The 27475-nt window shown below is 39.6% G+C and overlaps 1 protein-coding gene across 1 annotated transcript; it reads left to right on the forward strand.

The window, feature by feature from the left end:
• The first annotated feature begins 150 nt into the window (after positions 1 to 150).
• Positions 151 to 27475, forward strand: sec24b (SEC24 homolog B, COPII coat complex component). Its single transcript, XM_041989561.1, has 24 exons — positions 151 to 472; positions 1068 to 1736; positions 2215 to 2367; positions 3706 to 3834; positions 9072 to 9155; positions 10688 to 10851; positions 11159 to 11346; positions 11528 to 11630; positions 14964 to 15090; positions 15189 to 15298; positions 15447 to 15559; positions 15710 to 15828; positions 17180 to 17235; positions 17442 to 17648; positions 18242 to 18365; positions 18994 to 19152; positions 19243 to 19416; positions 19704 to 19814; positions 20510 to 20685; positions 21539 to 21676; positions 21806 to 21910; positions 23094 to 23186; positions 23683 to 23786; positions 26449 to 27475. The coding sequence occupies exons 1-24, from the start codon at positions 379 to 381 to the stop codon at positions 26561 to 26563; spliced, it is 3615 nt and encodes a 1204-aa protein (XP_041845495.1). The 5' UTR covers positions 151 to 378; the 3' UTR covers positions 26564 to 27475.

Below are 27475 nucleotides of genomic sequence, written 5' to 3' on the forward strand. Positions count from 1 at the left end.
TTTTTTTTTTTTTAGATTGCTATTCTAGTACTTTTACCTAAGCAATTTCTCTGAATATCTTCCTATGATATTTATATTTTCTAAAAAAAAAATAATTCCATTAACAACAATAAATGGAACAGTTGCTTAGCAACTCCACAAGAGGGAGTGATGTGAGCACAACCAGGTGTCCGCTAAAGCTCCGTCCTCAACATCCTGACTGGAGGTTTCAGCTCCTCACAGCCGAGCGGACCTGGCCACAGGCTGCCCGGGTCTTCGCCGACCACCAGCAGCCTCTTTAACGTCTTTCACGAGTGGGAAACCGGGGTTTGGAAACCGTCGCTCATGTGCATGTGCTCACCCGTGTATTTGTGGGGATAAGGACGGGAGGACCGAGCGATGTCTGGTCCGGGTTTCACAAACCTCAACAGTTCTGTCAGCTTCAGCCAGAACTCAACGCCGAACGGAGGAGCTGCGCCCCCCTATCAAAATGGTAAAGCAGGCCGGATGATGCGATCAGCCAGTCCGCTGGCGTTAGCATGCTAACCCTGTGATGGTAGTGTCATATGCCTAGAATTTTTGTTTTAGTTTTAGGAACATACTGATAGTTACTGATTACAACAATGAGATTACACGAAAAAGAGGATGACAAGTAAATTCGAGAAAACTGAGGGTTTCAGTTAACGCTAAGACACGACAAAATGCTAAGGCTAGCTAACTATCAAGCTAACGCAAACCAATGGGGATAACGGCTAACACAAGCTTTTAAGTTAGCTAAGTGTTAGCAAGTGGTTTGACAGATTGCGCACCCTCATTGCATACTTACAGGGAAAGTACATTAAAATAATTAAATAAGCAATCAGTTTAGCCTAATTTTCAGTGGCACTGTGTACTTTATTAACAAACACGTTGGTGTTGCTGATGGAACTTTTCGTTTGCAGCTGATAAATGATAAATTATACAGTATTTTATTAATGAGGTTTTATGTACAGTACGTACAATTTATGACTTAAATTTGGAAAGATGAGGTAGAGAAGTATTTTCTTTATTTTAAACTTTGTTAACACGCACCCTGTCCCTTCTCTCAGGTCCACTGCAGACCTACCCATCCATGTATCCACCTGCAGGCTACTATGGAGCCCCACCTCAACAACAGAGCTACCCCACCATCCCTGCTCATCCCACCTCTGCTACCAGCAAAGCACCAATCACAGACAGTGCTAACTATTACCAAAACAACCATCAGCAGCAGCGACAGCACCACCTTCCTCAGCATCACATAGCACCATCTCAATACAGCACTCCCCCAGGTTCTGCCCCTCCATCCCAGCCTTATGCCACCCTCTCGTCTGCAGCAAGTCCACTGTCTAATGCCCAGTATAGCCAACAGCCATTCGAGCAGCAGCAAGCACCCTATGCCACTACAGGATCCTACTATGGGCCGCAGTCATTCCAAGCATCCCCAGCACATCACCATCAGCAGCAGCATCCCAGTTTGATTACAGCACCACCTGATGGACCTGGCGCCCCCCTCCATCCAATTGTTTCATATCCATCTCCTCCAGGAAGTAGCCAGTATGGTACCCTCAGTTCCTCCCAGAAAACCTCTACACCTGGGGCCATGCTCACCCAAATGGGTGCACCCTTGCATCAGTTTAGCACTGCACCTCCACCCTCCACAACAGCTGTGCAGCCAAGCTATGGAGTGGGTTCTCACAGGCAAATGACACCAACTGTCAATGGTCAAGGAGGCACAGGTACGTGTGACTGATTTTTAAATAATGAGGTTGTTCTGCTGCTTGCCCCAAATGGACAACCATTTAAAATGACACCATTGATGTCCCTGGAAACTGTTAAATGTAGTCTCTAGTGATTCAGTTATAATTACATAGATCCACTGTCATATAGACTGGTCAATGTCAGCATTTTTAATTTGTAGATCAAACAACTAGAAATAAGGGTTTTCTCAAACATCTTTGTTAATGGGTGTCTTTGATTGCTTACTGTCTTTAATAGCATTTCTTTTGCTGAATAAAATGCAATAAAAGAAGTTGTAGGTGTTGGCCACTTTATCAGCGCCTGTTCTCCTACTTTAGTTCCAGTAAATTTCTATTTTACATTGCGGAATTTTCTCAGAAGTTATATGTGTGAAAATTCAAACCTCCGTCTTCAAAATTGGTTTGATTAAGCCCTCCCACTTAGATTACATATTTCTTTCTTTTTTTTGTACTGCAGCCCAAAACAGTGTCCACCAACACTATGACCAAACCCTTCAGGCATCTCACAGCTACAGTGGGGTCACAGCAAGCAGTGGTGGTGCAGAAGGAGGCGGACCACCCTCAGGAACTCCCTCCACTTCAGTCCATTCTTCCCCCAGCCACCACCAAGGTTTTTTAATTTAGCTTCCATTACAAACGCCACTGTGAAAATTAGCATACACAATCATGTGTAGTGATGTTTGGATATAAAGTCAAAGACAGGGCGAGACAGATTGTATTTTTTTCTACGGTGCTGGTAACTGCTTTTTATCTCTTATGATTTAGCCCTGTCTGGTTATCCTAAATTTAGTCACTCACAGTTTTGCATGTGAATGGACTTACATATCTGCAGCTGCATTTTGTTGCCTTAGCACATACATTCTTCTGTTGTACACACACTTTCAAATGTGCAGGTGTGAGCCTTCATGCAAATTTAGGGGTTTCAAGGTCAGAACCTTGCTGCTTGTTTATTTTTTGCCTCTGATCTATGGATTCCTGTCTGTTACCTTCAGCAGCAAGTTGGTATCATAAAACTCCTGCACCTGCTATACTTGGTTTTAATAAGTATTTAAGTTCCAAGAACATTTATGCACAGCTTCACTGCATATCAAGAGTGGATTTCCTCAGCAGTATAATCACAGAAACACTTCAGCAGAGTTCTCACTGTCAGTAATATATCCATCTAAAGCAGAGTCCTCGCTGCTTCATTATTTTTACAATTTATCGGCAAGTACTTTGGGATTTGATGAATTTTGGGAATGTTTTGAATGGCGGTGGGAAAACCAGTCTTTGGTGGCAGTAACCTCTGCCTGACAAAATCAGTCACACAACCTTTAACATGTCCTTGCCAAGAGATAATTAAGGGCTTGTTTGCACGAATTGTGTGAAATTGTTTAGTCATTGGTTGCATTTGTTTTGTTTTGTTTCACGTTGGCCTTTGAAATGTTAGTGGTTTTAGGAGACTATGATTAAAACCAGTATAAGCAACATTCCAGTCAAATCATGGCTTTTTCCCTGTTCAGTGTCACCAGAAAATTAAAAATAACTTGACCTATTAACGTTTTGCTCGAAGGTCTGTAAATATTATACATAGCAAACTCATTAATGCTTTCCCCTGTCTGGTTTTAACTGTTAGTTGTTTCAAAAGATGGGGGCCCACCAGCTGATTGGTCTGGGGACAGCATTTTTCCTTGTTCATAATGAGTCTTTGAGGGCAACTGCACACAATATTGAAAATGAGCAGTTTTCTTTCATTATATGGATTGAGCCTGTAAAATTATTTGACAGAAATCTATTAATTTCTAAGTTATTTCCTATATAAGCAAAGTTGGCTGGTTGTTTTTTGTTGTTTTTTTTGCTTAAAACCACACACACACAAACACACACAGAGCCTGTGGCCTCATCTGCTGACCGTCACCCAGTTTTGCCAGTTTTCTTATGAACCTTTCCCACTCCCCCCTTCCAACAGGCATGCAGTATGGATATGTTGCTAATAGTGGAGCTAGCTCAGCCTCTGCCACCACCTCAGACCCAGCAGCAGCCCCCTTGTCATCCAGCTCTGATGACGATGAGGAGGAGGATGAGGATGAGGAAGCAGGTCTGCTTTAGCTTTTACTTCCACTTAACCCTGTTGTTGACACTTTTCTCCATCCCCCATGAACTCCTGTGTTTTTACTAAACCTTACCATGCCCTAAAACATTTGCATCTCTTTGATTGGGTACCTTCATCTTCATAATGTCACTTTTGATAACTGCTGCTCATCTCTTGTCAGATAATCACTTTGCTCTGCAAGCCAATCATCAGTTCTCATCATTGTTATAAACCTCTTTTTTTAATTGGGCTTATCATCTTATAAAACTCTGTTGTTGCCTCCACTTAACCCCCAACACAGTCGTCAGTGCTTATTCTTTAGATTGATCTTTACATTGAAATCTTTATGCTATTTGCACCTTGTTCTGTTGTTCCTCTGGCATGAAATGTTCTTTCTTGAAAAGGTGATGGGTAAGTAGATTAGCATTTTGTTTGGCTTAAAAGCTTCTGTTAAGTTCTGCTTGTGGCAATTGCAATGCAGAGGAAGACGTCCCTGCTGCTGCCTCGCTCTCTTTCACTCACTAATGTGTAGGCCATGATTGTCCATCTGTGGTGTTTCTCCACTCACATGCAGTCATCCATGCTAATAGGGGAAAAAAAAATCAATAAACTTTTTATTATTTCCATTGGGCTTACAGCTGAAGTGGTGATAGAAGTGGGCTGAAAGAAGTCAGATATGAGTTGAAATGAGATATTGTTGTCTAATCCGTTGCTCATAGTCAGTTTTCCAGTATCATGATTGGTGTAAGATGAGTAGGTCTTGGCTGCTTTTTATCACGCTGGAAAAAGGTGATTATGGCTTCTAAAACGTGAAGGTTTGCTTAAATTTTCTTTGTTTTCATATAGTTAAAAATTAAATATCTTTTGTTGTAGGACTGTAGCTGAAACAAATTTAGTAAAGGTTTAAACAGGAGGCTTCAACCATGACATAATTATTTTTTCTCCAGTATTGTTCAGCAGTGGGTCTAAATACTTTAGATATTTACAACACTCTGCAAAAAGTCTTGATTCACACCACATTTCTTCATAAATTGCCAGAAAAGACTGCAGGAAATGAGTGTAGAACTTTATTTGAATATGTGCAAACACAGTATAAAAGGCAAAAACAGGGTTTGGACAATTTAAACTAGCTTGAAAGTTTATATTTGGTATGGCCGGCTTTATTCTCCAGCACAGCCTGCACTCTCTTCATTCTTCAGTAGTTTTCCAGGCCACTTGAAGGACTTCCCAAAGCCCTTCTTTGGATGTTGCCTTTTCTGCCTTTTCTTCTGTTCTCTGTCAAAATGATCCCACCCCTTCATTAATGTTGTGGTCTGGAGTCTGTGGAGGACTTTCCCTCCTTAAGACCTGATTCCATTTATTTTATTTTATTATTTTTTGTCTGGTTTTGTCCAATGAAAACTTTCAGAAAGCATGGAGAACTATTGCTCATAATCTTTTAAAAAAGATTCCAAGAAAGTCTGGTTGCATGGAAGCAAAATTAAAGAGACGTCTAAATATGACTGTAAATATAATGTCTCCAAAGGGTTATCTGTCACTGGTGACAAATCAGTGGCTTGCTTATTTATGACTGACTGAATCTTCTTTGAATACTGTCATTGTCTTGAAAAAACAATATTAAGGAGCAGACGATTTGTTTTACACTGCCACTTATGTGTTTGAAATGCAAATTATGAAGTATTATTAGACGTGGCATGGCCATATTTCTCAGGATTTACATAAGCCCTGCTGTGGAGGACACATTTGTCAAATGTGTCTTGCAAACTATAAAAAGAAAGTTTTAGTTTATATTTGTTAGGGATGATTTTGACTTTATTTTGCCTCTTCGGACTTCGGTGAAAAAACTGACGTAGCAGCAATGAGACTAATTGATTTGCATATGTGTTAACCTGAATGAATTTATCAACTACAGTTTTATTTATTTGTTAAATAGAATTTCTTTTACGTCTACACATTTATCACTTGGACACGCCTCCACTCATCCACCACTTTAGTGTTCTGGATATAATGATCCCTCTGGAGCTGTGTCATCAGCCAGAGGAGAACAGGTGTTTAAATATAGCCGCTCCCTATCGACTGGTCCATGCGCTCTGTGGATGTGTTTGCCAATCATTAGCACATCTTTTAATAAAATGAACGACTTGTTTTAGCTTTCTGTTTATCCCTCATGATCTTACCAATTCCTCCCAGAGTTGAACTGAGTGACACCTTTTCTGCTGAAGCACAATACTGTATGTCAGTGGTCTCCAACTCCTGTCCTTGAGGTCTACCATCCTGCATGTTTTAGATGTTTCCCTGCTACAGCACAACTGATTAAACTGAAATGGTTTTACAACAACTTGTCAACATCTGCCCTAGCCTGTTAATGAGTCATTGATTCAAATCAGGTGCTTTTCAGCAGGGAAACATCTAAAACCTGCAGGCCGGTAGCCCTCGAGGACCAGAGTTGGTGACCCTTGCCGTATGTTAATATCTTTAAACCACACTGATCAAATAAGGTGTTATTGTATTAGTAAGATCTCCACATATCTTAAGAAAAAATCTGTTAAACAATTTTGAATATAAACCTTTTTTTTAACCTGAAAATTTGATTATTATTTTCTTTTATTTGTTCAGACACAATTTTAGGTCGTCTTTCTCGTGAGCATTTCAGTTTCGTTGAATAACTGAGTCCCATAGCAGTTGTGTTGATCATCGATATTAATATAAAAGCGAGAAAAGCCAATGATTTTTAGTTGTACTAAATGGACTCAATTTGAGAAAGAAAACACTAAAAAACTAATTTTGCCTTCAATGAGCTTGTCATTTTTTATTTTCAGTACAGAAATTCTTAATATATGTTGACATAAATAAGGTCCTCAACAACAAGATGACAATGATTATCAGAATCCTGTAATCTTAATTATACGAAGCTTTTTCTTTGCTAAAAGGTATTTTTGTTGCTAGATCTTGTAAGGGTTTGCTGCTGAGACAAAGACAGGCCTCAAAGTAAATTTTCTCCTAGGTGATTGGTCTGGAAAATACCAGTTTAGCATCACAAATGTCAAAAGATGTGTGCATTCTGTGAAGCGATCGATCAGAATCTAATTTTATCTGCGTTGTCAGGGGAGACTCAAGGTCGATTATTAATTTATAGTTTAATTATTTTCTCAACCAGACGTGGTCATTTCTGGAAAATGAAGGTTAATCTATCAATATGTGAAAAGATAAGAGACGCTGCTGTCACAAAATGTCCATCAGATGAGCATTTTAAGTGGCAATTGATGTTGCCATGGTGATCAGTACATCGATTTAAGACTGTAAATTGGGAATCCCCAATCCTGGTCCTCAAGGGCTGCTGTCCTTCATATTTTAGATGTTTCTCTGCTGGAAATCACCTGACTAAAACTATTGGGTCATTGACCGGCCCATGCAGAGCTTGACTTCAAGCTGTTGGGAGATCCATGTCATCTGAATCAGGTGTGTTGCAGCAGGGAAACATCTAAAACCTGCAGGACACTGTTTCTCAGTGACCTGTACTGGAGATCCCTGATGTAAATTCCCCTAAGTTAGGACTGTGAGACAGGTAGGAGTACAAAGTTTTGTCTCAGACCAGTGCTGTTTGAGAATGGACCATCTTAAATTATCGCACATAAAAAGGACATCGTTTGTTTTGAGATATATAACCAATCAAGCTGGTTCTTCTGGCATTTGAGCTGTGTTTCTACGACGACCAGTTTGGGACCAGTAGCATACTGAATTTTGCCAAAGATTTTTATTTTATTTTATTATTTTACTGTATTCCTTTTTTCCAATCCATTGAATTGATTTATAGTTTGTTTAATAATATGTCGGAATAGAAACTAGTTTAGCTAAAGCAGAATCTAAGAATCACAAAAATATCTTGTTCTTGGACTCATTCTTTTAGTTAACTAATGTATATTTTTATAGGATTTTCTGATCTGAGTCAGTTATTACAATGTTTTCTTTACCTAAAACATGCTTTTTACAGTTGTAAAGTCATCTTGAGTGAGTGAAATAAGATGTATTTATTGTTAGTATGTTTCTCAGTATGAGCTAATTTTTCAAATTCGTGTTGCACATTGACTCCATGACAGCTTTCTTTCCTCTTCACACTGAATAAAAGTAAGTATAGAATGTGAGAAATCCAGCACACAGTGTGAATGCAGTCTAGGTTATCTGTAATCTGTGATGGCACCAATTTGATGGAAAGCAGAGTGAGTTAAAGTTAGAAATATCTAGACTAAATCTAAAGGTGTGATCACCAAACAGATTTCTTTAGCTCATCTTAATCTGTAAATGTTCATAGCTAACAGTAGTGGCAGAAGAGGAAAAGGTGTCAGACGAGTCTTTGAGAAGTAAGACGAGGAAGGCTTAGCTGACCTGGTGTCCTCCTCCTCTTAGAGAGCACATAATCCTGTAGTCCGCTGGTCAGATTTAGTGCAAGATAATTGGATCCTGTCCTGTCCAATGAGGGCTCTGCCTGAGGCTCCCTGTGTGTTGGTTTGATGCGGTTGATCCCTCCCTTTGACCCACATGGATTAATGGCTTCATTCAAATATTCTCTTCAAATAATCCTTCTGGAAAACCTGGTCATAATTTTACTTGTATTTAAAGTAAATATGATTGTGTTATTGTTTTTAAGAATATTTTATTCCTTTTTTTTGTTAGTTCTTTTTTCTGTTATCTGTTGGATGTTGAAGAGGAATTAACAAACACGAGGGCAAAGTGAGGTTGTGGGATGGCATGCAGCAGTGCTTGAATTTCAGTTTCAGTGACAAAAAAACACATCATAACATACATTTATTAGAGCAGTAGTTTTTAAAGTTCCTTCCTTCCTTGCTTCCTTCCTTCCTTCCTTCCTTCCTTCCTTCCTAACCCTGTCCAGCATCCTAACATACAGAATGTGCTGTCTGTGTGCCATATTTTTTTTATTTTATTTTCCATTTCCCCTTTGTACTCTCATTTTTATGTTTGCCCTCCTCCCTACTTCATGTCATTTGCAGCTCCTGCTTTTAATTATATTGTGTCTCCTCTTTATTACTTTCCTGTGCTTTTTCTTTATTCTTTTTATTTTTTTTTATTTCCTTATGTCGTCTCTTTTATTGTATTATTTCCACTGGTTTTTGTTTCACCATATTGATCTCATCCTTCATTCTAACTTGCCTCCTAGGCAGCCGGTTGCTCTTGATTCAATTTTTGAATCCTCCATGTGTTTCACTCTTCTTCTTTTCTTCTCTAAGGCGGTGACACTTCCTCTTCCACGACTGGCAGTGCCTCTCCAGTTCCCAACCGCTATGATTCCCTGGAAGGCGGCAGCTATCCAGGTGCATCTTTATTACAGATACTATTCACGTCCTGCAAGATTAGAATAAAATTGTTTTTTTTCTCCCAACAATATGTGTATGGAACTTTTAGACTTGGGGAAAAATAAAAGTCAGCTTTAAACTAAGTGATAGCAGCATAAAAGTGCCTGTTGCAAGTATTTCCACCTGTCATTGCAACTGGAATTTGGTTCCATCATGGATGAAGCTAGATCATGATCAGCTTATCAGAATGCTTTTTACATCAGGTGACAAATTTAGCAAATTATCCAGGACATTGACAGATAGGAGCCAGTGCACAGCATGGTTAACATGGAGGCAGACAGCTCCTACTGTTGGCTCGCTTTAAGCCACAGATGGGTTCACAGTTTATTTCTCCACTGATTGTTGCTGTTTGTGTAAAAATGACCACCCTTGATGGTTAAATGGAGCATTACGACAAGAAGGACCCACCATATTTTGGTGCTTATCAGGATCACCTTTATTAAAACTGCAAAAACAAAAAAAAAACAACAAAAACAAAACATTAGCCTTGGTTGCAGTCTGAGTACAAACTAATTTTTGTTGACTGTAGTCAATAATGTCCAAGTAAAGCAGCAAGATCCAATCCAAATCCAATTCAAATTTATTTGTTAACACATTTTCTAACGGCAATGGTTGACAAAGTGTTGTACAGGAAGATAATAGATGAAACATTAAAAACATCATGAACAGGTAAACAGACATGCAGCACTGGTAGAAATCACAACACCTTGAATACAAAAACAGCTCATCTTGTGTGGAACTGCAGGGAAAAAAGATGGGTCTTCAAATAAGATTTAAAAGAAGAATCCTGCCACATGTAGAGGCAACCAGTTTCATAACTTTGGTGCTGCAACTGAAAAAGCCTGCTTCCCTCTGAGCGCCTGCCTCATGTTTGGAACAACCAAGAGCAGCTGATCAGCTGACATTACAGTGAGATAGACAGTGAGAGTTCTGATGGTTCAAGTCTCAGAGTTATGGTGGAGCAAGGCCATTAAGACTTTTATAAACAAATACATGGATTTAAAAATCAGTTCTGTAGCACAGGAGCCATGAAGGCCAGAGCAGGTGATATATTCTCACCTGTGTGATTTGGGTTGAGATGAGCAGCTGATGTTGTGGGATGGAAGCCTGGCTGACCTGTGACCATAATTCAGATCAGGTGTGTGTGGAAACCCAGTGTTTTGGGTGAAGTTAGTGTTCTCTCACCTTAAATGCCCACTCTACTCAGGCTCCGGTGCCTTATCGAGGTTGGATTTTAGATGAGCCCAAAAATCCTGAATTAATGAAAAAATGTTAAACTTAAAGTATCCGTCCCAAGTCTTTCAACATGCTTTAGGCATATACTGTAACATGCCAAAGAAAATCTCAATTTGCTTTACTTTGTCTTAATCATGTCTTAAATCATGCAGAAAATAGATGGGACACTGAAAGGATGATGGTATGAACTTCTGAAAGCAAAACTGTATTTTCCACATAAATATCCCAAATAATAAATACTCTCTCTTGCTCAGATCCCATGCCACCTTCCAACGATATGACCAACCAGGCTCAGTCCTATGGTAGCTATGGTTACCAAAGCATGCAGACAACCTATCAACAGGCACCAGCCTCCCTCACGGACACCTCCCCCTCCCACAATCTGTACAGCCAGTCTGGCTACCAGCAGTACTCTCAGGTGAGGCCACAGTAAGGGCAGTGTGTTTATGTAAAGCGTGTTTTTTTTTCTATCAGTCTGGTTTCACTGTTAATCGCTGTGTATTAAACTATACAGAAAGTATAGATGCCTTAGTATGGCAAAGATTGATCATGTAATTGTTTCGTAAGCTAAAACAAGACAAAAGATTGATTGGCTAGCATTTGATTTACTTAACACATTTTTTTATTTAAAATATTTTTTTAAGAAAATTTCACATCTTGTTTATTAGCACTTGTTTAGTATTAAAGGAGTAAAATGCTGTTTCTGTTTATGTCTTTTTTTTCAGCCACCTTTCCCCAGTCTTTCCCAGCTCTCTGCAGCCCTGGGGGGGCTGAGCGGAGTGCCAGAGCTGGAGGTGGAGGCCCTGAGGCCAGTCAACCTGCTGCAGGAGAGGAATCTGCTGCCCCCGAGGCCCTTGGAGGCCCCTGAACCCAACCTCAGTCCTGATCTGAAGAAGGTCAACTGCAGTCCACAGTAAGTTGAGTGTGGGAAATTTCAACAGTTGAGACAAATGTTGGTGGAGGAAAAAAAAAAACAACAACCTTCCCAACTTTACTATAGACACATTTTTTCTTGGATTTACTTTCTGTTTATCACACTTCTTTAATCTTCTGTCATGTGGATGTGTTTTAATCATTTTTGCCTGTGTGATTAGGACGTTTAGGTGTACCCTGACCAGCATTCCACAAACCCAGGCTTTACTCAACAAGGCCAGACTCCCTCTGGGCCTCCTCCTCCACCCGTTCAGAGACCTGCAGGTAAGATCTGATCATGGTGAAACGGACAAGTGCAAAAAATTTTACTTTTCTTTTTAATTTTCCCTCAGATTTTGGTGTCACTGTGATAAATTAGCTGAAATTATTTGGACTGAAAGGTGCTTGAAGTTGAACCAAAGTATGTGCTTTTCTGCCTGAAAGGAAATCCAACAGCAGCTTCAGTTTCCTTTGGTTACTTCAGATGTTTTTAGCCTCTTAAGCCCCAACGATCCTGGTACCAAGAGCAATGGCACTAGCATCCATTGTCACAGGGAGTCGCATCAGGTCTATTATGTAAATATAGAAATGTGCAGTATATACAAGTCCAGAATATCATCTAAAAGCTTGTTAAATTTCTGTAATGGCACCAATTTATATGACCCCCAAACATTTAAGACAACAAACAAAAGAGCAGGTAAACATAACCTGCAAAAAGATATAAACACAACTGATGGATTCACCTGTTCACCCCACAGCATGTACACGGACATCTCCACTGAAAGCACAAATCTCACAGATTCCAGATCTGCAAGTTTCATCTTGCTCCAACCAAGATTCACTGAACTAGAAGCAAAGAAGGCCAAAACTATGCTTGTCGTTTGGAAGACATTGTCAAAAATTCTGTCTTACCACTGCTGTCTTGCTTCCAAAAATTATATTCACTGTGATTAAAAATCACATTTACTGAAAAACTCCATTTCCCAGTGTCCTTTGAGAGCAGTATCCTGTCCAAAATTATTATTTTCTGCCCGGTTACGTGAATTTGATTGGATGAAAAATGGAATTAGTCATTCTGTGTTACAAATATTTCCCTCCTTACCGATGATGATTGGTGAGATGCATGTAAACATGGTGAAATCAGTGTAATTTTACTGCATCCCACAATTTAAAAGTAAGACTTTAGACTTGCAGAAGACTTAAAGAAAGAGTATGTATTTCCCAGTTAGTGCATGTGTCAGCATTATGCAGGAATCCACTGTTTGCTGTGGCATCCCAAAAGAATCTCTGGACTGTAGCAGTGCTGGAGATGATTTTAAAGACAGTGGGACAGAGTTGTGTGTCCCAGATTTCTCATCAGATGACGAGGACCTCGCTCAGTGCCAAAATGTGCTAAACTGTGCCGAACTGAAAGACTCTTACCTATCTCATTAAAGTCATTAAAGTTTCCACCTCTGATCCCGGAATTCAGTCTGTTATTGTTGGGATGTCTTATTTTTGTGTAGAAAGTCCAAAAATACTCCTGGGGCTCAGAATAAATAAATAAATAAATAATGAAAGGGCTACTCTTTTCTTCCTAATTAAAATAAACCATAGTTTCACATCTGCAGCTGAGCAGAACCACATGCTTTTATTAACCTTTCCTAACTAAACCCACAGAGAAGGACACAGTCACCTTTTAAGGCTTGGTCATTTTTGTCGACTTGTGACACCACAGAGCGAGTCATGTAGATGGATCATGGCTGCAGTGGCAGCAGGAGGAGAATGATGATGAGGTGCAGGAAAGATAGGTGAGCATATTTATAGAGGTGTTGGTGAGGCGGTGTCAGAAGGTATGGACTGATGGAGAGCAGGGATGGACTGATGATAATGTAGGCAGTTGTCACCAACCAAATGGTTGTAAATCTCTGTAATCTGATGGAAAGCTATTGTTTGATGCATCTTTTAGAGTTAAACACACTGCCACAGAAAACACACCTAGAATAGAAAAGTGCAACGAAATGACCTGATTTTGTTTATAAAGTTTTGAAATGTGTAATGTGTAAAAACAAATGGTCTTTTTTAATGAGATGATACTTGTGTGGGAAACTTTCAGTTGGTGTGGTGCAAGAAGTTTGACAGTTAAATGAGATTTTACATTTTATATAGTAAAAATGACTAAATGTAAGCTTGTAATCTCTTGGACCATTTCTCTAAACTGTGTTTATACAGGCTAATGTTAATGCACTCATAAAGCTAGTTTGGACACAGCAGTCTGTGTGTATTTCCTGCTTGCTAAATAAATCCTTCACTGGCTTGAAGTTTTTCCAGCAGGATGCCAAATCCACCATTTTCCTATTGGTAAATTGTTCTGAATGATGAAATGGGGAACGTTTTCTGTAATTCATGTAGCCTTCATCTCAAGCTCATGTCCTCTATTTAATATTTCTCTGCACTTTCACTAAATTTTTACCTGATTGTTTTGAAAATAATTTTGAAAATAATATTTTAATATTTGTTTTAGCCAGTTTCTTTTTTTTTTTGGTGTTTCCTCTGACTCATTTTAAATCTGCAGCAGGTGCTAGTAAACAGTTATGAGTCATCCACCTAACAGTCAACACAGTATGTCAGTTTGTAAGTGTTATATTTTCCTGACACCCACATAGTGTACCTCTGAGTATCCTTACCAAGACACACTGATGTGAAGGAACCACAAGGGAAATGTTTTTTTTGCATTAGGATGATTCATCACCACGTCTTCCCATTGTACAAAAGCAGTGCCATTAAATCTTAGATGTATCAGAAGATTTCAGATAAATACAGTAATCTCTGCAGTACTCCTCTTCCAGGTGTTAATATCTCACTCATACCTTCCTTGGCTTTGTAGCAGAACATTAACCTCTACCATTTTTTCAACTTTAAATTATAAACAAATAAAATAGTGAAGGTATTGTGCATCCCTGACATTGTGCTTTGCCTGAAGTCTTCTCCGGTGATGCAATGCTGTGGATCTGTGGCGGCTGTCTGGCTGTGGAAAGTAAACCAGTTCTTTTGGTTGAAGTTGGTTGAATAGAGGAGAACTGTACATACCAGACAACCATGCCGCGGTTTTCAGTTTTACCTGTCTGTATTTGGAATCAGTTTTTTTTTATAAATTTTTTTTTTGTCAATAACTTGGAACCATTAGCTAGTAAAACAGCTCGCTGATGGTTTGAGATTCAGACAGATAAGTGTGTACTGTATATAGTACAATATAATTTTTTTTTTTATTTCTAAATCTCCAAAAAGAAAGATCAGATATATAAATATATTCTCCTCTGTTCTTAGTAAAAAAGGGAAACTCCCCATGGAGCCTGATGAACCAGCTGAGGCTCATCAGAACAAAGTCCTAGAAAAAGTCTTTTTTTTTTTTATTATTATGCCAAAGGACTTCAAATAATCATTCAACCACGTTCCCCATGACTGGAAAACAAAGTCCTCCGCAGTCCACTGCTGAATCACAAATAAAGGAATTGTTTGTAAAGGTCGTCAATGAGCAAAACTGCTTGAGGCAAAAACCTGAAAAGAAACAAGAATTGTAAATTGTTGAGCTTGTAAGATGTACTGTATTTAATTCATTTGACCCCCACCTCTCTGCAGCAACTACCAGTGATCACATCCAACACAATAGTGCGCTGTCGGTCCTGTCGAACCTACATCAATCCGTTTGTCACCTTCCTGGACCAACGCAGGTGGAAATGTAACCTCTGCTACCGTGTCAACGATGGTATGAGACAGTCAGATGTTTGTTTTTTCAGCCTTTGAACACTTAAATGTTCTTTGTGGTTTTATAGATGTCTTTTTCTTTTGTGCTATTTTGTTTAGTACCAGATGAGTTTATGTACAACCCAGTGACAAGGTCATATGGTGAACCACACAAGAGGCCAGAGGTCCAAAACGCCACCGTAGAGTTCATCGCATCCTCAGACTATATGGTAAAATGTCTCGTGTCCATATCGTTTGCACTGTGGTGGTTTGTCCACTAGAGGGAAGTCCTGTGTTATTTCTGCAACCTCAACTTTTTACTCTCAGTGAAGAAGCAGATAGATCTCACTTTTCTTCACTTGTCTGTCTTGTGTCCAGCTGCGACCTCCACAGCCAGCGGTCTATCTATTTGTACTCGATGTGTCTCACAATGCCGTGGAAGCAGGATACCTCAAGTACTTCTGTGAATCACTTCTTGAGAACCTGGATAAGTGAGTTCTGATTATCTGCCTGACAAAAGAAGATATGTAGCTGCTTCGTGAGGTTTTTTATTTGGGTTTTTTTTTTGTTGTTGTTGTTAATTCTATTTCTTGGGGTTTTCCATCCAAACCAGTGTTGACAGAGGACGTTGTGTGTTTCAGGATGCCCGGAGATACACGCACCAGAGTGGGTTTCCTCACCTTTGACAGCACCATCCATTTCTACAACCTCCAGGAGGGACTGTCCCAGCCACAGATGCTGGTGGTGTCTGACATCGATGGTACGTCTGTTCCCTCCATCAGGAAAGGGAGAGGACCCCACTGGGTCTTTTAAGATACTCTTTCTTTGCTTTAGAAGGTTTCTAACTGGTTGAAATAATCCAGGAAGAAACACAAAGAGCAAGATAAGAGCTGTTAAATGCTCTAGATGCTTTGGAAAAAAAGAGGCTGCATGTGGTGTGGTGGTGAGCAGCGTCCCGAGGAGGTTCCTCTGGACTGGGGCCTTTCTTTGTGAAGCTTCCATGTTCTCCCTGTGGATCTGTGGGTTTTTTCTAGGTACTCTGGCATCTTCCAACAGTCCAAAAATACGTTGGATTAACTGGTGTTTCTTAATTGACCCTTGGAGTAGGTGTGAGTGTAGATGGTTAGTTGTCTTGTTAGTCTCTTTGTTGGCCCTGTAATGGACTGGTGACCTGTCCAGGGTGTCCAGTTTAGATCCAGCATGGATACCCACCCTCTGTACATCCATGAACAGACTGCTGTCTCTGAACTGCTACAGATAGACTGAGGAAGTCTTTTGTCCTTTCTTCAATAGAAATGCACAACTCTCTGGAAGGGTGGAGAGAGGGAGGGGGGCCAAGGAGGAGTTGGCAGGGGGTTATTAGTTAGTGCGAAAGGGGCAACATAAGGACTGTTTTGGACTGTATTGAGATATACAGTTTTTTAATATTTTATTTTAGTGATTTTTTTAATCTATTGAATATAATCCCTTCTTTTTGTGATTTTACTTTCTTATTGTATTATATTATTGTATGAAGGTTTACGGTGTGTCTGAGCAGCTCATGTTAGAAGTTTCCTTCTGGATTAATTAAGTTTATCTTATCTTAACCTGCCTCTCACCTGATAGGAGCCATACCCTCCTGTTCCCTTTCACTTGTGACCCTGAAAAGGATTAAATGGGGATGGAATGACTTGGGAAAGAAGCTTTGGGGCTTGTTTATTTGTGTGGTTGTGTGTATAGAGTGATTTTGATTGTTATTAACATTATTTGATTGATTGATTGATTGATTTGATTTTAATTAACATAGAAAAAAATTGCATTATCCTTTATAATGAGTCATAATTGTTGCCCATAATTCCTTACAACTGCGACAACCAAAGCAACAGGATTTTTTTTTTTTTTTCTTTTGAACTAGCTCATAATGTCCCCTTAAAATAATATTTTGGTAGCTGCAGTTCCGTGTGTCACAATTATAACCATAATTATAATTATTATTCCCATGGGATTATTATAACGTTTTATTTTCTGTTTTTTTTTTATTATTTTAAAGGTGAGAAGGTGTGATGTTTTCAGATGTTATTGTGGAGAAAATGTTTTGTTTTTTTTTCATTTCCCTTTTGTGTTTTTTGCAGACATCTTTATCCCATCTCATGACAGTTTGATGGTGAACCTAAAGGAGAGCAAAGAGGTAGTTATTTCTGAATTTCTCTCCTCAACACTCAAATTTACATATTTTGTCTCCTATACTTCTCTTCTTGCTCTTTTCCACCCAAATAGTGTTGTAAACTTAGTCTTCCAGTGAGTTAAATATAACCTAATATAAGTGCAGTAGATTAAATAAAAGGCTAAAAATGTACTTGCTTCTAATTTCATTTTTCATTTTACCTCCTCCAGCTGGTGAAAGACCTGCTGACGTCACTCCCAGGCATGTTCAACCAGAGCAGAGAGACCCACAGCGCCCTCGGTCCTGCTTTACAGGCCGCCTTCAAGCTCATGTCTCCCACCGGGGGGCGCGTCACTGTGTTTCAGACTCAGCTGCCGACGCTGGGTGCTGGGAAGCTGCAGTCGAGAGAAGACCCCAACCAGCGCTCGAGCACTAAGGTTCATATTCTTTGGATACTCTTAGTAAAGTTTTAGTTTCTGCTTTTATTTGTTGGCAATGTAACAAATTTAGTAACCATCTGATTTTACTACCCTTTTTTTCAGATATCGTAAATGATGGTTCTGTCATCTTTTATTGCAGTTTATGAAGTCTAAACCAAACCACATGACATAAGAAATCAACAAGAGAGCTACTACGATGCCACTGTGTTATATTTACATCTCTAAGCCAATTCTGTTATTACCATTCACAGCATCATACACGTGTCTCAGGTTTCAGCTCAGAGGCTGAACACCTTTATGTTTTAAGTTTTATGCTGTTGGTTTTTATATCCCAGATCTGTGATTTATTCATGTCCATTGTCCAATTTTTTTAATCCAAATAAATCGCCAAGAGGTCGCAGGAAGTCTCTCCAAAAATCACTAATAAAACAAACCTAGAACATTTGTGGTTTCTTTTGAAGGCTGCTTGTGTTTTTTGGAGATTTCAGAGGCGTAAAAAATAAAATGGAACCTCCCTGCTGTAATAAACACATGCATCCTCAACATTGTTGTTAACAGAATCTTTCAGTAATAGCCTGGTGTGTTTTTAGGGAGTCCAGCATCTCGGTCCTGCCACAGACTTCTATAAGAAACTTGCACTGGACTGCTCAGGACAGCAGATTGGAGTGGATCTTTTCCTGCTTAGCTCCCAGTATGCCGACCTCTCCTCGCTGGGTGAGAACTATTCATGTTCCCTCACCATTACTGTTCTGTTTATCAAACATTGTCATTGGGTCTGAGAGATGGCTTCTGGTTTCCTCTTCATTCAAAGAGTGCTAAATCAGAACGCATTGAAATTTCATTACAGGCAATGCTTATGGCCAAATCTCTGCAGCTGTACTGTGATTCTTCAACTTATGATTCTTGGTAGTTGTTGCAGGAGCTATGTTTATTCTGGAAGACTGAATTGGAGTAAATTTTATTTCCAGCAAACGTTTCTTCTGTTGAAACCTTATTTATAATACAGATATACAAATCTCTTTAAAGACCTTTATTAAAGACCCTTTATTTTCATTTTGCTTTACCGCCCCGTCCAACATGAAATGGCTCAGATTTCAGCTCCTTCTGCGGAAACAGAGCCAATCTAAGTCATAAATTCGTGAAGAATTCTAGGGATCGGTTGCATACTTCCCATCAGGGACTTGCTTCTTTTTCTTTTTCTTCCTGAGTGTCTTAAAGCGGAGAGATTAAGTGGTTTCTCTCCTTCCTTTTTTTAACATACTGAAGCCATTAGCATTTGCCATAATTTAATAATTGAATTGTTAGTTAATAATGCTCCTCTCCTCTTTCTCTCCTTCCTCAGCTTGCATCTCCAAGTATTCAGCTGGCAGTGTCTTTTACTACCCCTCCTTTCATCACATCCACAATCCGGCCCAGCTGGAGAAATTCCAGAGGGACCTCGAGCGCTACCTCACTCGAAAGATCGGCTTTGAGGCAGTCATGAGAATACGATGCACTAAAGGTGGCTGGATTGGACATTGCTGACTGTCATTTCAGATATGTCCAACATTCCCAGGCTTCTGTGTTACATAGTCTGTTCCTCTGTTTCCAGGTTTATCCATCCATACATTCCACGGTAACTTCTTTGTGCGCTCCACTGACCTGCTGTCCCTCGCTAATGTGAACCCAGACTCTGCCTTCGCTGTCCAGATGTCAATTGAAGACTCCCTGGCGGACTCGTCTTTGGCCTGTTTCCAGGCTGCTTTGCTGTACACATCCAGTAAAGGTAAACACAGACAAGATAAGGTCCTATGCGGGGATTTAAAAACTGCTACAAAGCAAAATCCCCTAAACTCACACAGCTGCTACAACCAACTAAAGGGAACTGGGGTTGTTTTTTTTTTTTGCTGATTATTTCTAATTTTACAAATGAATCAGAGCAATGAGAATACTGACACTGGTTTATATCTCAGGAATAAATAATCAGGAAATATGTTTGGTGTCTAGGATTTTTCTCCCAAATCTTAGAGCAGAATTTTGGATGATGCATGTTTTATTTATCCATCCCTGTAGGAAAGAGGCGAATCAGAGTCCACACGTTGTGTCTGCCAGTCGTCAGTCAGCTGAGCGACGTGTATGCCGGAGCTGACGTCCAAGCTATCACATGTCTGCTAGCCAACATGGGTGAGTCCTCATTGTAGATGCTCAAATTTTATCTATTTAATCTGCAGCATATTTGTCTTGACTGTAAACGAGAAACAGGCAGACATTTGGATTAATCCAATGGTTGTCTCAAATTAAAGGTAACCAACTTAAAGCATCACAGAGATATCTGTTATCTTGGCTAAAAAAGTTTCAACTTTTGCCGCCACCACAGAAATTAATTACTGACAGTTTCAGAAGAATATTATGATCATCTTGTATCCTGCATGACTGCTGCTACAACTTATGATCAGTGTTTACACTGGTGTTATGTTAAAAACCAAAACAAACCTGAACGGTGCAGATGGAAGCTAAACAAGCTTAAGCTAACTTGTATTAGTCAATATAATCTGGTTCATTTGTGTCAGCAGACATCTTGTCTGTGTGATGTGAGCTCCAGCTCATACCATGGCCATGCAAAGACAGATGCAATGTGTGTGTGAGCTCGCTAATACCATAGATAGGTAATTTTTCCGTCTATGTGCTTATGCTGTTGTGCTTCGCAATCACAGCCTGCTGTGATTTAACTGGTATCATCATACATCAGACATGATTCAAGAGGCATAAAAGAATGATCCTTTTAAATATATTGAGACTAAATCAGACCAAACTCAGGCTTCTACGGAGAGTGCATGAAGATCCCATCATTTTCATCCTCCTGTATTTTTGTATTCTAGCCATTGACAGATCAATATCATCCAGTCTGTCGGATGCCCGGGACGCTCTGGTGAACGCTGTGGTGGACTTTGTCAGCGCCTACAAGATCAACGTGTCGAACATGCAGCAGTCTGGACTTGTCGTCCCTGCAGTCATGCGGCTCTTCCCCCTCTACATCCTCGCTCTACTCAAACAGGTGTGGCTGCTCAACTAACATAAAGAGACACAAATACACGTCATGTGGTGTAATTATGGGCTTTAGACACACATACATTCAAAACCCCAAAAAGAAACGGATAAATACATCGTCTGGTAATGTGTTACGTCGTACAGATACACAGTAAAACAGCTTTTATCTACAAACAGGCTTCTTTTGGTGATTTCTTTTCTTTATTTTCAATTAAAACATCAAAAGTTGATTTGACACTTTCTGTTTAGCATCTTCAAACATTCACTACATTTACATCCTAAGTCCTCTATAAGCAGCTTTATCCTTTGTACACACACAGTTTTACGTAATTAATTCCCCATAAACTCACATCTACCATCATGGCTGAATGCCTAAATGGGATTTAATTCTAGCTCAAATATTAAGTCCTGACCTTACTGAAGAACAGGTTCCCATGACTCAGCGGGATGTCATTTGTAAATCTTTGTTTCTGTATAAAAGAAAAAAAATGCTTTCAATAGTAAAAGCTACAGACTTGTTCAATGACTACATTCATCGACCCAGGATGTGTACATTCATTTATCAAGGGTGTGTCTACATACACACCCTCTTTTGAGACAAATACTTTCTGTGGGTCTTGGCCAAGCTGTAATTGAGCACACCTCAAGTTCATAAGTTCAAATGATGTTTTCTTTCAGCTATGAAGGCTTGAAATGTTACTAGAACTTTATCGTTTTAGGATGACTCCTTTGTGATGTCACCTTGAGTTAAAAATCACTTTTTAGCTGCTACATTAGATCTTGTGATATATTGAAAGTGACTTGAAGAGGTTTAGATGAATAAATGAATTATTGTTGAAAAGATTTGCATTTGCTTGCAGAAAGCGTTGCGGACAGGCACCAGCACACGGCTGGACGAGCGCGTCTCCGCCATGTGTGAGTTTAAGACGCAGCCGCTGCAGCAGCTGATGCGGATGGTTCATCCTGACCTGTACAGGCTGGACAACATGTCAGACCAGGTGGGACACACACTCCTCCACATCAAACTGCAAAACTTGGACGTTGATGCGTCAAATCTGGAAATTTCAAATACTGAAATGTTCAAATGTTAAATGAAGTGACATGTTGCTGCTTTGTCTGACCTGCAGGGGGCGCTCCATCTGAACGACACCATAGTTCCTCAGCCTCACCTGCTCCACCTGTCTGCTGAGAGGCTGAGCAGAGATGGAGCTTACCTCATGGACTGTGGCGATGTAAGTATTTATTTACTATGGACCTAAAGGGACATGGCTCATTGAAAGTTTCCTCAGAATGTTTCACTTCATCTACTTTTTTCACATCAATTTCTGCCAATTTATCGAGTCGGCCATGAGAATCACTAGAAACAATCATTTCAAATCAGTTGATGGGAAAATGTTAATTTGGACTATAATATGAAGAAGTGATGGATCAACCCTTTATATCAGCATTTACTGCATCATAATAAACCTGAAGACAACATCAACCACAGCATAAAAACTCAGTTTTCATTACGTGTAACATAACTACTTTTAAGGCAAAGCAAGTTTATTTGTCAACACATTTCATGTACAAGACAATTCAAAGGGTTTTACATAAAACATTAAAAGCATTACAGCGGGGTGCAGAAGAAAGATTAAAAAGTAGATTAAAACAACTTTAGAAAAGCATAAAAGACATGAAAAAAGACGAAAACTGGAATAGCATAAGTTAAAATGCAAGAAATAAAGGTTACATTATGAGGGATTAACAATTGCTTTGATAAAAGGCAGCTAATAAAACCTTTTAACCTTGATTTATACCAGCTGAGAGTTTCAGCAGACCTGCAGTTTGCTGGAAGTTTTTGTCCACATGCGAGGAGCCTAAAAAATGAACGTAGCTGCTTCATGTTTAGTTCTGACTCTGGGAACAGAAAGTAAATTTGAACCTACCTGGGAGATCTGGTTCGTTCATAACAAACCAGAAAATCCTGAATGTATTTTGGTCCTAAACCATTCAGTGCTTCATAGTTGAAGTCGGGTTGTTTTGACAGCCAGGAATCCAGGGTAAAGATCTGAGGACTGGAGTTATTTGGTCCACTTTATTGATCTTGGTTGGGACTTGAGCTTCAAATGGGTGGAACATCAGTTGATGGACAACAGATGCAAAATAGCAATTTGACCAATTCTGGCACATTTTGATGTTTATTCATGTACACTTTCAATCTTAAATTAACCTTTAAATGAGGACATGAAAGATGAATTGAATTTATTGAACACACTGGATATAAAATAAACACGTACATCCATAATTATATAACTTAAATGATTATGCTGAATAACAATTATCAACCTGCATCAGCATTTTTTTGTCTGAATTGTTTATTTTTGCTCATTTAATCTTTAAATGATTGCATTCTGTCTCTTTCGGTCCTTCCAGGTGTTTTATTTGTGGATCGGCAAGTGCTGCAATGAAATGTTCATCCGAGATGTTCTGGGCTGCCCCAACTACCCCTCAATACCCCCCAACATGGTCAGTAAGACACACCTAAGTACATGCCCTGTTAGAATACAATCAAAGACAGCAGGAACTTACCAAGATTAACTCGAGAAGCTGTTATCATCTAATTTCTGTATGAATCTTGCAATCCATTGTTGTACGTTTGTTTGAAAATGACTCCGATTTGCTCCACAGATTAATGAAGGTGAGCTGCTTTTCTGTTTGCCTTTAAAAAAAAACAACACATGCAGCAAAACAGATCTGCTACTGTAGCTTTTTATGCTTTTTTTGTGCAGCCACCTAGAAATGTTGTCGCTAACACACTGGTTGTAATAGCGACATCCAGACCAACTGCCAACGCCAGCATTTGTTTATGCTGCGTACTTTATTTCTTCTTTAAGGGTTGATAATTCGCTGAACTGCCTACAACTCCACACAGCCAGAGGCACGTTCAGTAGACTGCACCGTGCAGCCTGGGTGGCAGTGTGACACACATGTGAGAACTGTGTTTCTGATGTTTCCCTCCCAGAGTCACATCCCTGAGCTGGAGACAACCCTGTCTGAGAGGGTGAGGGCGTTTCTCGACTGGCTGCAGGACAACCGAGCGTTCAGCTCCACCATTCACATCATCAAGTAAGCACAGCTGGATTTACATCTGACTCTCACTAACAGTCTGGGAAAACAAAGTCAAACATGTACAGAAGTTGTTGGATGGAGAGATGGGGTTAAAATATTTGAGTTCTTCTGTAATTCCCCTCAGATTACTATAACTTTAAAATGAGTTTCACTTCCTCTCTCGCCAACGGCTCTAACCTCAGAAAATGAGGTTTGTACAACATTTTTTCTATCTCCTTTGAGGAACTTGAAGCAAACCTGGTGCCAGATGAGCTCTTGTTCAGCTTTAGAGTCTTTTTCTTCTTTTGTTTGCGTGCCACATCAGCACGTCTTTGTCACTGTAAATATCTTCTCCAGCAGCACATGGATGTCATTTAAACCTCCTTCAAGTGTTTTCAGATTTTTTTTTTTGTAGAGGAACAGTTACAGAAAGCGGCTTATCATCTTTATACATCAGTCTGTTTCTTATTATCTCTAATATAGTCTGTCTGTGTTAAAGCTGTTTGAAGCAGCAGTTATTGTTAGTGAATGTCCTTTTCAGTGCCAGCTAGTTGTCACCGTAATCCTCCCCACACCACATGATGCGGTCTTATATCTAGACCAGCACTGAGTTGGTGCTGATCTGGAACAAGAACTGATTATATGGCTGTCAAAATGCAAAGAACTGGTTCAGGATCAGATCTCAGTTCGGAGGGAGCAGGGAAACGGCTTCAGGCAAGACGGATTGCCTGCATGTTAGCAGCTAGTACAGCTTAACTAATTAGTCACGAGTCAAAATTAAATAAAAAATGGCTGTAAAAGCACCGGGTTGCATGAAGGTTAAAGTCTGTTAAAGGCATCAAATCATCAAGGCTCACTGTAGTTCATGCAAATAGTTCCTCAAGCTGTAGGTTAATCAGTTGGGATTAGAGGCAGAAAGAAGGTTTTATGAATGATTATTGTAAGAACTTCATCAGCAGGTTTTACCATGAAAACAGAGTTTGTATATTAATGTTTTAAATTTAGTTTCATTCAATTAGGTCACGTCTTTGTGTTTTTATTGAAGTTCTTAACTGAATAAATGGTGTTGCGCCAGGTTTATTTTGTTTTTATTTATTTACTTACTGTATTTTGTGTCCATCTTCCCTGAAGCTGGTCTTAAAAAGTCTCCTTTTAGCTGCCTCCACCTGTAGAAACCATGTGATAAATCTGGTAATTGTAACCAGACTGGAAGTTTGATTTGTTTGATTGAAACAACTTTAGTTTTTGCAGGTATTTTGCGATGAAACAGAGTTGAAGTTGTGACCTGAAATTTAAAGGATCCATCTGTTTTCGGTCCAGCACCTGAACCAGACTTTTATTTTGGACAAAAATGGAGAATGTGTTCACTCTGCAGAACACGTTCTTTATATCTTTGTTATTTTCTGTATCATTGCAAACTGAGCTGTTTGTTAAATCTAAATTAAAAACAGTCGGTCAGCTGTGCTCCTGTTTGCTAGTTTGTGTTGTGATCATGTGTCTGAAAACAGCGGCTACTCTCGTCAGGTCTGAACAGAAACGGGGTGTGGGCAATTTCACGTTGATGGTCTGAGGTCGACAGAAATCTATTTCCAGTGTAAACACAGTGAGCTCACTGATTGACAGCGGTAGTGAAGGCATGCATGGGGAGCATATTGTTTCCTCTCCTCCTGTTTGTGGCACAGCATTGTTGTTCAACCACATGTTTACACCAGAGATGTCAGCTGATGCCGGTACAGATGAACCGAGTGGTATCAGGATGGATGTTTGTGTGATGAAGTAACATGACAGCTAAAATATGGTGGATTAAAAACATGAAAATATTTCTTTACGTTTCTTTTCTGCACAAATGACTGTTTTATGTACCTTATTAACATTATTATTGTTAAATTTTTCCCTTTTTATGTAAAAGAACGAGAAAAAGGTTCTGATCAGTAAGAGAGGTGTATTTTTTTTCTTTGTTGTTTTTTTTGGAGGGGGTGAGTAAAATTTCCTTTATTCAGTCAGAGCAGGGAAATGGTTAAAAACAGGACATTTTCTGCTAAAAAAAGAGAGAAGACACCACTTCATTCCTGCAGCTCAGACAGCTGAAAGCTCATGTTGACTTCAAGATAAACTTGCAAGGACATTTTTGCACTGATACCAAACTGGTGAGATCACACCAGGGATCCTTTTAAAAGCTGGAACTGGAAAAATTTATAACAAGAAAAACCTGTTTCAGTGTCCATGTGGACACCTGTGAAACAATAACACCTGACTGAAATGCTGCATCACTTTTGCTGCGGTCAGGTGTGTAATTTGTTTGTTTGTTTGTTTTTTTCAAATAAATAAATAAATATAATAATTTAAATGATCCCACACTGAATCATAAAATTCCTCCATCGATCTTGCAGCATCCATCAGGGTGTTGTTACCCTGGTGGATGTGGTGATGGTGGAGCCAGAGCTGATACATACCCACAGCTGCTGCAGTCACTGGTAGTCTGTCCAGGGACAGAATACTGATTGTTGCACTACAAAACTAGTAGGGTTTTTTTTTTTTTTTTTCTTTTCTTAAATTCAGTGTTTTATCTTGAAACAAAAATACCAAAGAAAGCTCAAAAACCTTAATAGACTCTTTCTTATTGTACAAAGTAGATGCTGCTCTCTCTTTAACCCCTTTTTTGTGTTTTTTACTCCTGCAGAGATGATGCTTCAGCAAAGGCCACCTTGTTCCAGCACCTGCTGGAGGACCGGTCTGAATCTGCTTCATCCTACCATGAATTCTTGCAGCACCTTCAGCAGCAGATGTCCAAGTAGGCTCCCATCACACTGAGAGAAAGTCTGGCCAACACATTCCTGGAAGCAGAGTGAGAACAGACTTTTGGCCTCATAGAGTGACAACTAGTGTTAGCCGGTGGTCGATGCTCGCCTCCCTCTGAGATGTTTTAGTGAGGACGGTTTCCTCCCCCATTTCGTTTGGACCGGCTCATACGGGGGGAAAAATTCCAACATTGAAGCTCATTGATCAACAGCTTGGGTGTCAGAGGGGGAGGAAGGGGTAGCTTTAGAAGGAAAAGAGTTTAAGAATAAAATAAATGAATGGATGAAAGATCAAGGGGACTTGTTACAAATTGAATCATGGGAAATACTCCTGCAGCAGCTGCTTGCTGCCTTTAAACCACTGTTGAACATGTTCAGCCTCTCATACAATTCATCGCTCCTGAGAAGAGAGGAAGGAAAGTCAAGCCAAGAAGATGCCACTTCAACACGTTTAGTTCATTTCGTCCTTGTGAGCCTAACATGTAGCTTGTGCTGTGTGAGAGTTTTATTTCCTTTTTTTTTCTTTTATTAATGAATCCCCTTCCATTTGTTTCATTTTCAACCTCATTTGAATACACTGGAGAACCGGAGCAAGGATTTGGCATGCGCTTTAAAGTTCGAAACGCATGTCGCAGTTTTGTTTGCTGCTGGTCGGGTGACAGACGATGGCCATGCGGGAAACGTGATTCGATCGGATGTTTAAAACATCCGTCAGCTTCATCTCTTCCGCTCCACTGAACAAATTTCTGACTCGTCAGGCTCAAACGTCCACCCAATCGGCAATCTTCTCTTCTTGTTTTATTTTTCCAGGCGCCAAGTGAAGTCACTATCTACTTTGTAACTACTGAAAAGAATCTTTTATGTGCGATAATTTATGAACCAGCTTATTAAATAAAAACAAAAACAGAA

This window comes from Melanotaenia boesemani, chromosome 7 (genome assembly GCF_017639745.1).
Source record: "Melanotaenia boesemani isolate fMelBoe1 chromosome 7, fMelBoe1.pri, whole genome shotgun sequence".
NCBI lineage: Eukaryota > Metazoa > Chordata > Actinopteri > Atheriniformes > Melanotaeniidae > Melanotaenia > Melanotaenia boesemani.

Bases quoted from the DNA above. Each gene is read 5' to 3' on its own strand.
- sec24b (XM_041989561.1), top strand. From the start codon at position 379: ATGTCTGGTCCGGGTTTCACAAACCTCAACAGTTCTGTCAGCTTCAGC. The intron at 17,236-17,441 runs GTAGTTATTTCT...TACCTCCTCCAG, and splicing joins ACCTAAAGGAGAGCAAAGAG to CTGGTGAAAGACCTGCTGAC. The intron at 19,153-19,242 runs GTGGCTGGATTG...CTCTGTTTCCAG, and splicing joins GAGAATACGATGCACTAAAG to GTTTATCCATCCATACATTC.